Source organism: Asterias rubens, chromosome 14 (assembly GCF_902459465.1).
Source record: "Asterias rubens chromosome 14, eAstRub1.3, whole genome shotgun sequence".
Classification (NCBI taxonomy): Eukaryota; Metazoa; Echinodermata; class Asteroidea; order Forcipulatida; family Asteriidae; genus Asterias; species Asterias rubens.
Window position 1 is genome coordinate 10,616,502 of NC_047075.1, and position 8,861 is coordinate 10,625,362.

General features: G+C 37.7%; 1 protein-coding gene and 1 non-coding gene across 2 annotated transcripts; both read left to right on the top strand.

The window, feature by feature from the left end:
* The first annotated feature begins 285 nt into the window (after positions 1-285).
* On the top strand, positions 286-1,906 carry LOC117299511 (ficolin-3-like). Its single transcript, XM_033783057.1, has one exon. The coding sequence runs from the start codon at positions 581-583 to the stop codon at positions 1,340-1,342; it is 762 nt and encodes a 253-aa protein (XP_033638948.1). The 5' UTR covers positions 286-580; the 3' UTR covers positions 1,343-1,906.
* A 449-nt stretch (positions 1,907-2,355) lies between these two features.
* On the top strand, positions 2,356-2,438 carry Trnal-cag. Its single transcript has one exon. It is a non-coding gene; the product is annotated as a tRNA-Leu (tRNA).
* The last annotated feature ends 6,423 nt before the right edge of the window (positions 2,439-8,861 follow it).

The following is an 8,861-nucleotide window of genomic DNA, read 5'->3' on the forward strand; positions in this document are numbered from 1 at the left end:
TGAATTAATAACTAATGGCTTGACTATAGGCCGACAAGGCCAAGGTTATAGGTCATACTGATAGATACAAACTAAAAGCAATTTCATCAATAATGTAATACTTTGTTATGAATTATAAAAAAGATGCGCTGCACAAATTGCTTTGTAAATATTGCAAAGTGCTTCTTGGGCACCACACTCAGTTTAATCCTCGCTGCGGCCACAGTGCGTGTTTGGAACCGTACGGTTAAGGGTGTATGTGTTACTGACAGTCAGTTAAAGATCAACACCAAGTGAAGATAACTGCATTGCATCTAACAGCTTTCTTAGCTACCTTCAGAGTTGAAACGTTCATGGTTGCTGTCTTGATTATTTTCATGGTGGAAAGTTGCACGGAGGCAACGTTGTCCAAATTGCTCTACAAAGATTGACAAAGTGCTGCTTGTACACTACATACCATTCTATTTTCGCTGTGGCCACAGTGCATGTTCGGTACTTTAACCGTGCGGATAGGTCTGTCCATGTAACTGACGTACAGTTAAAGATCAACACCAAGTGAAGATACTAGCTTGCTTCTGGTAAATTTCATATTATCTTCATCATGAAACTGTTCATGGTTGTTGTCATGATTATTTCCATGGTGGAAAGTTGCATCAGTGAGTGCACAAACGGTTCAGCCTTTAACATGGTCCGCGATCGTGCGTTGCTGAACCATGTGTTTAGTTGGAAAACTGAACCATCTCCAGTCAACTGTGTGCGACAATGCTTCAAAGATCCACAATGTGTATCAGTCAACTATCACATCATAAAACGTTTATGTGTGTTGAACGATGGCAGCAGGGCACGCAACCCAGATGACTTCGTTGACCTGCAAGGAAGTGTGTACTATGATGACAATGTGAACAACAATCTGTTCCCAACACAGAGCACTGCAAGTTACAACAGTTGTTTTATGATGTATCAAGCTGGTTATCGTGAGAGTGGCATATACACAATCTATCAAACAAGTCCATCTGGTGGGTTACAGGTTTACTGCGATATGGAGACAGACGGAGGAGGCTGGATCGTGTTCCAGAGGCGACAAGACGGCTCTGTTGACTTTTACCGTAACTGGACTGAATACCAATCTGGGTTTGGTGATCTGCATAATGAGTTCTGGTTGGGGAATGATATCCTGCGTGACCTTACTGGATCGGGTCAATGGCAACTCAGAGTAGATATGGAAGATTGGCAGTCTAACAGAGCTTGGGCTTCTTATGGTGAGTTTGGTGTTATAGGTGACAAGTACACTCTCGAGGTCGGTTTATATGATGCTCAAAGTACAGCAGTCGATTCATTGACAGCATGGCACAATGGGCGCTAATTCACTACCAAGGATCAGGACAATGATGTGTGGAGTGTAAACTGTGCTGTGACATTTACCGGTGCCTGGTGGTATAGAGATTGCCATACTGCTAATCTGAATGGTGTATACTTCCAACAGGCAGACGCGCCGTTAGGACAGGGAATAGAGTGGATGGGTTGGAAAGGTCGAAGTTACTCGCTCAAGAAATGCAGCATGAAATTACGGCAAGTAATATAAACTCAAAGTTTGTCACTGCGCATTGTCGTTGGTCCTAGGGGCAGTGAAAGCCCGCCCCAGTTTCTGCTGGGCAATGTACCTAGCTGTTGGCATCGCTAACCTAGGTTCTAACCCAGATTACAAGCGTGCCATTACCTACCAACAGAGGCAGGTACACTTAATAATTGTAGCATGGAAGTACGACAGGTTTACAACAGACAAATTAATCAAAAGTAGGGACTCGAAAATAATTGACCCTGATGAAGTCTCGTGTTAATTTCAAAAACATTGTCTAACAATTCAAATCGTTCGTTGTCTTTGTTAAAGGGAAGGTACACCTTTGGTAATTGTCAAAGACCAGTCTTCTCACTGTGTGTATCACATCATAAGCATAAAATAACTATAAGCCTGTGGAAGTTTGGACTCAATCGGTCATCAAAGTTGCGAGTAAATGATGAAGGAAAAAACACCCTTGTTGGACGAATTTGTGTGCTTTCGTATAGGAATAAAATACTTCTAGCTAGAAGTATTTTAGTATTTTGGTGAGAAATTACCATATTCTCAAAAACTACATTACTTCAGAGGAAGTCGTTTCCCACAATGTTTTTCACCATCTACAGCTCTCCAATGCTCGTTACCAAGTCAGTTTTTAAGTTAACAATGTTTTGAGTAATTACGAAACGTGTACCTTCCCTTTAAAGTTGGACTATTTATTTGGTTTAATGCAGCGTTCGTTGCATTGTCGTAATAAAACCATATCGATATAAAACAAATATTACAAAGGTTCGTTTCATTACGAAGTGGGGAAATATCCGGTCAGGATGGCCGAGCGGTCTAAGGCGCTACGTTCAGGTCGTAGTCTACTCTGTAGGCGTGGGTTCGAATCCCACTCCTGACACTTTTTTTTTATTATACTATTATACATATAATAACTACTAAAACAAATAATATACATTATACCTTAGGCACATTATTAGACAGGATAACTGTAAGTAAAACAAATTGGCAGTGATGTTTTCGTATGTGATATTGAAGCAAGCAACCAATGAAATACTTTATTAAGATATCATTTCTAAATTTACATTTGTTTATATTCCTAATACCTATAATGTTACTCTTTTCATTTCTAACTGTTGTAACGATTCGTAAAAATATTCCGTAGTTTGATAAACACTTTTGCTGTTACGTCTTACTATTGATAAACGTTAGCATACTTATTTCATAGGAATTTACACTCAACCAGACTCGTTACGATATACACTTTACTGTGGACTCGTTAGAAATAGATGTAGACTTGTTGCAAACTTAAGTTTAAAGTTAAACTTGAAAAGGATTGTTGTAAAAGCAAATGCTAGTTTTTATTTATACCACCCATTGTTTTACTGTTTTTCACAAATATTTTACGGGAAGCTTTACTATTACCATCTTCAAATTGTGTAAGTTAAGTGTAAATCTGTGAACTTTGTGTTTTGTGTTAGAAAAAGTACATTATACCCTTTGACAAAGTTGCTTCATGAACTGTCCATGTAGTACAAGTTGATGTTAATGTAGGATAATTTAATTGAGTTTGACAAGTTTAAGTAATCATACCAAGTGATGAAATGTGTTTTAAAATTAAAAGTGAAAATCTTATGTTTGTTATTATACGGTATAATTTTAATTTGTGTCAATTCTAGTGTTGCAGTGTGTTGTGAAATAAATGGTAGTAGGATATGTGTTATGGTTTGTTTAATGGTTTAGTAAAACAAAAATAATTCAAATTTGCATTCAGAAGCATTCAACGAACAATAACACAATTAAAAAAAATCATTACAATATATGTAACAATTAAAATGGCTTAGCCTATCAATTTTAAATATAAATACTACAAAATAAATATAAAAATACAATACAATAAAGAAATACAATAAACTTTCCATATTTAGATGAAAGTCACTCACTCGCCATCTGCTGGAGTTAAGTAGCTTTTGAAAATTGTTTGCAGACCACTGACTGCTTGTCGAATTATTAATATGTTATGTGTTGCTGTACACAATGATTTGAAAATTCATGTATTTTATATACTTGACGAATAAACCCTTCAATTAAATTCAATTCAATTGTTAGATATCGCCCCTTTTAACATGATCGTCTAGCTCAACATTTTCACATTACATTACATTACTTTCCAATCTATCCGCAACTCGACTCTATTCATTGAAGCCGTCAACAGGATAAAGGTAATGTCTTTGTCATTCGGAAGAATGTCTTCATTTCGCCGATGAGTTCGAAGAAGGTTTTCCTGTTACATGAAAGACATGATTCAATTTGGATTCAGGACCTCCCGTTGCCAATAATGTGCTCTGAGATCTCATTAGTCATTGAGCATTGACAATCAGAACGAAACATGCTGACATCTAACTGTCCAAATCCCGTGGGGAGATAATTCGCTTCAATTATATTGATGCGGCTTGTCAATCCTGCAATTCAATTCAATTATGCAGTTCTATCCAATTTATTCCTGCAATCCTAATGATGTGGTTGGTATGCTTAAATGCAGTGTACACTTTTGGTAATTACTCAAAATAACTGTTAGCATAAAACCTTACTTTGAAACGAGTAATGTGGAGCTCTTGATAGTATAACATATTGTGAGAAACGGCCCCCTCTAAAGTAATGTAGTTTTCGAAAGAAAGAAGTAATTTTCAATTATTTTTTATTTCAAGACGTCAGATTTAGAATTTGAGGTCTCTGCTGGAGTTTAATAGCTTTTGAAAAGTGTTTGCAGACCACTGACTGCTTGTCGAATTATTAATACGTTATGTGTTGCTGTACACAATGATTGGGAAATTCATGTATTTTATATACTTGACGAATAAACCATTCATTCAATTAAATTCAATTCAGTTATTACATATCGCCCCTTTTAACATGATCGTCTAGCTCAACATTTTCACATTACATTACTTTCCAATCTATCCGCAACTCGACTCTATTCATTGAAGCCGTCAACAGGATAAAGGTAATGTCTTTGTCATTCGGAAGAATGTCTTCATTTCGCCGATGAGTTCGAAGAAGGTTTTCCTGTTACATGAAAGACATGATTCAATTTGGATTCAGGACCTCCCGTTGCCAATAATGTGCTCTGAGATCTCATTAGTCATTGAGCATTGACAATCAGAACGAAACATGCTGACATCTAACTGTCCAAATCCCGTGGGGAGATAATTCGCTTCAATTATATTGATGCGGCTTGTCAATCCTGCAATTCAATTCAATTATGCAGTTCTATCCAATTTATTCCTGCAATCCTAATGATGTGGTTGGTATGCTTAAATGCAGTGTACACTTTTGGTAATTACTCAAAATAACTGTTAGCATAAAACCTTACTTTGAAACGAGTAATGTGGAGCTCTTGATAGTATAACATATTGTGAGAAACGGCCCCCTCTAATGTAATGTAGTTTTCGAAAGAAAGAAGTAATTTTCAATTATTTTTTATTTCAAAACGTCAGATTTAGAATTTGAGGTCTCGATATCAAGCATCTGAAAGCACACAACTTCGTGTGACAGGGTGATCCTTTGTCCTCAATTATTATCTCGCGAGTAACTTCGACGACCAATTGTGCTCACATTCTTATAGGTTTATTACTTCATGCATATGATGATACACACCAAGTGAGGATACTGGTCTTTGACCTTTACAAATAGTGTCCAGTGTATTTAATACATACACTAATAACCCGGGGACGATATTAACCGTTTCTGAATGCTTTCGAGGGTTCGAATCATGACATTGGTGGTTCATGTTTATAAAATGGACGGATCGACTCGTGCAAAAAACAATAATTGTGCTTGAATGTACTGGTATATACGTCATGTGCCCATTTTGACTCTCGAAACAATATCACACATTACAGCAAGTAAGTTGGATCTTGGGTGTTCTGGTGGCAACCCATTTTAACACTAACTTTTCACGAACATTTTGTACTGGTATATACTTGACAGGTCTACTGACACCACAAAATAGTTTATACCATCACAAATTGAATTTAAGAAGCATCAAATGTTTCAGCTGTCACATGTACTGGTTTTGAAGACTGCTTTGACTTAGAGCCGTTATTTTATTCTGCGAAACATTCAATTTCTTGATTTGAAATATAAGAAGACGACATGAAGACATAAGAATATTCACTGTGTACGATTTCTTCATGTCGTCTTCTTATATTTTAAATCATGAAATTGAATGTTTCGCAGGATCAAATAACGGCTCTAGGCGCCTCCTGGCCTAGATATACTTTAAAACACACCCAATGTCTCATGGCATCCATACAGAACACATAGCATATACGTACCAGGTGCATGTTCCATATAGTTAATCGAACCTTGCTCCCGTGTAAAAAACGTGCTGTATAGCGGCATCAGTCACGTGCCATATAGCAATTTGTTCGGGCAATCCTGCCTCCACCGACGTTCGTCTTTTTATTTTGTGTTACTAATCCCCAGAGGGATTTAACGAGTAACCGAACTTTGAATGACCCATTTGTTCTTCATCCCAAAATGGTCAATCAATTACCGTATGTAATCTTGTTAGCCTAGTTCTGGTGTGGACGAGTTGTACTGGTGTTTTGCCGAGTGGGAACATACGTTGATCGCGTTTAATGGGGATGTTTTCAGTAGGGTTATCTTACAGTTCGAATAACCAAACAGCTCCCTCAATGGAATTTAACGGGTATGCTAACTAATCTCTTTTGTAGTTATAATAACTGTTCACATGTTAATTATAAGTCGGCTTTATCTGCAAAAATATCTGATAGCAACCATGAGGTCTTGCCAATGACAATACGGTGCGTCAAGATGACAACATCGTGCGCCCTACTTGTGTGACTTGTTTTGAATTTTCGCTGGCGTGTGAATACAGATACAGATACGCATATATGATAATCGTATCCGTTCACGTCAGCCGCGTGTTGGTTTACATTTTGCAAAATATAGATTATTATGTCACGAAGAGTGCGCCCGCTTTCATCATGAGTGTTTTTCCCGACAAACATGACCTATATTTATTTTGAAGACCCCGTGTTTTATGCACTGCATTTTCTCATCGTAATGCTTGCAAATGACTTAAACAATTTTCTATCGTTATCAAGCACGGTACCAGTGAAAGTAATTCCGTTGAATGTGTTTTTGATCTGGAACAAAAATACAGCTAAAAGGCTGCATTAGCTCACGTCTATAAGCTCCTGTATACGTAGCTAACGTGTGTGCAAACTACGATAGCCGCGGATATGCGTCACGTGAACCGACGTATCGTTATCTGTATGTGTATCCGTAGACATGCGAAACCTCTCCGATCAGGCTGCATGGAACCGTATAGCTCTCACCCTGTTACTGCACTCTCACGCCCTTATTGTGTAAATCAATAAAGCAAGTGTGTGCATCCATTGACCAGGTACAAATCATTATAACAAGAACTATAAGTGGGTTATGATGTATTGAACTTCATTGCTTTAAATATTTGATTTTGTTGACCTGAACTAGAACCGTAGAAATCCTATTCCCCTATTCAAATAAAACGTTTAAACCCAATGTATATTGCATGTGGGCTGTGGCGTCAAGATCAATGCAGGCCGGTGGCTGTATATGGAATTGAACTCCCTTACAGTTGCCGCAGACAAGCACGTGCGTTCAAACTGGGTTTAAGTTTTATTAAACAATGTACAGCCACGGGCCAGCTATGTGATTGGCCGACATTAACTAAATGGCTCCAATCATACTCTGCAGAGTGGGAGCTTCCAGCCGGTTTCCCTTAACGTTGTATTTTGTTCATGACGGATTTGAAGTTTTCGTCAATCCTGCTAGTGCTGTCATCATTATTTAGGACGGACTAGACGGGTCACCAATACTTATCGGCAATGGTAAACAGACACTGGTCTTTAAAAGCCGAACGAAGTGTGGCGTCAGATTTTCGAGCCTGACACAGACTTGCAACTGTAGCCACCTAGTTCTCAAGCGATTGCAATCGAGCGCACTCTTGGGATCACCGTCTCATCTTATCTGTCAATCGCAGCTTCTTAGCTTGTGCACTATTGTACCACTCCACCTTGCTTTGTCACACTGTCTAGCGATCGCAGCTTAAGACGACTCCTGCTCAGTGCTCCATCTTGTATTTGTTTTAGGGGTTCTCGTTCATACGTCATACAACTTAAAGGGTCCATGTACTTTTTCCTAACACTAATCGCAATGTCCACAAATTTACATTTAACTTAAACAGTTGAAGATTATGATAGTAGAAAGCTTCCCTTGACTTTTTACTTACTGAGGTGCTGTAGTTTTTGAGAAATTAGTAAAACAAGTAGTGTTCGTCTAAGTTATGTAAAAACGTATTAACCACTTATGCTATGGTTATGGTAAAATATCATAACTGGTTATTGTGATTTGAAATGCTAAAATAATGTTCATCTTCCTGATACGAAACATATTTTGTGACTTTTTTACCCTTTTTTCCTCAAATTTAAACTACATAACCCCAGTTAGTAGGTTGAAGGGAAGCTTTCCACTTAAACTATATTCAAACCCTGTAAGTTTAATGTAAATCTGCGGTCATTTTGAAAAGGTACCCGAATCATTTAATCAATAAAGAAAATGATCAACGAAATATCGCAATGTTAATTTTCCTTACCGTTAAACAATCTTTATTGTGATCAGAGTTTACCGTAGTTGAATCATTGTATATTGTAAACCCCAAATAAAATTTAGTTTTTATTGATTTTGTTTAAACATTATTTGCAAACCATAATGTTTGTTTAAAAGGAAACTATTACACAAAACAATCTGTATGCCCCTTTGGTTAGGTAGTAAACAAGGCACAGAGTTACATTTGCCATTAAGATTCTTGTTTCGATTTTGCAGAAAAAAAAAACATAAGGAGTTGTCCATTTACCTGAACAATTTATTTTTCTATTTTGTCTATGGTCCGTGTCATCAATACAACTGAGCAAGCTGCGCACTGCGCATCGCACACCAGTGCTTACCTCCCATACACCGTGTGTCGAAGCCTGGTTTTATACTCGCAGTGTCGCCTATTTCCGCGCACAATCATGGATGATATCAGACGGTACATGTGGTTCGTAACGCGGATGGCTCTGCCGTTGTGGATGTTTGTAGCACGGGCGGTCACATCCTCGGATGCACAGGGTAAGTTTGCGTTCATGTCTGTATATTTATCTCGATGCCAACATAATTATTTGAATTTGTTTTGTTGAATCACTTTAAAACCATAAGCATTGCTTTATTATAAGGACAAAATAAGTATTACAAAAACTAGATTCAGTTATTTATG

Bases quoted from the DNA above. Each gene is read 5' to 3' on its own strand.
- LOC117299511 (XM_033783057.1), top strand. From the start codon at position 581: ATGAAACTGTTCATGGTTGTTGTCATGATTATTTCCATGGTGGAAAGT.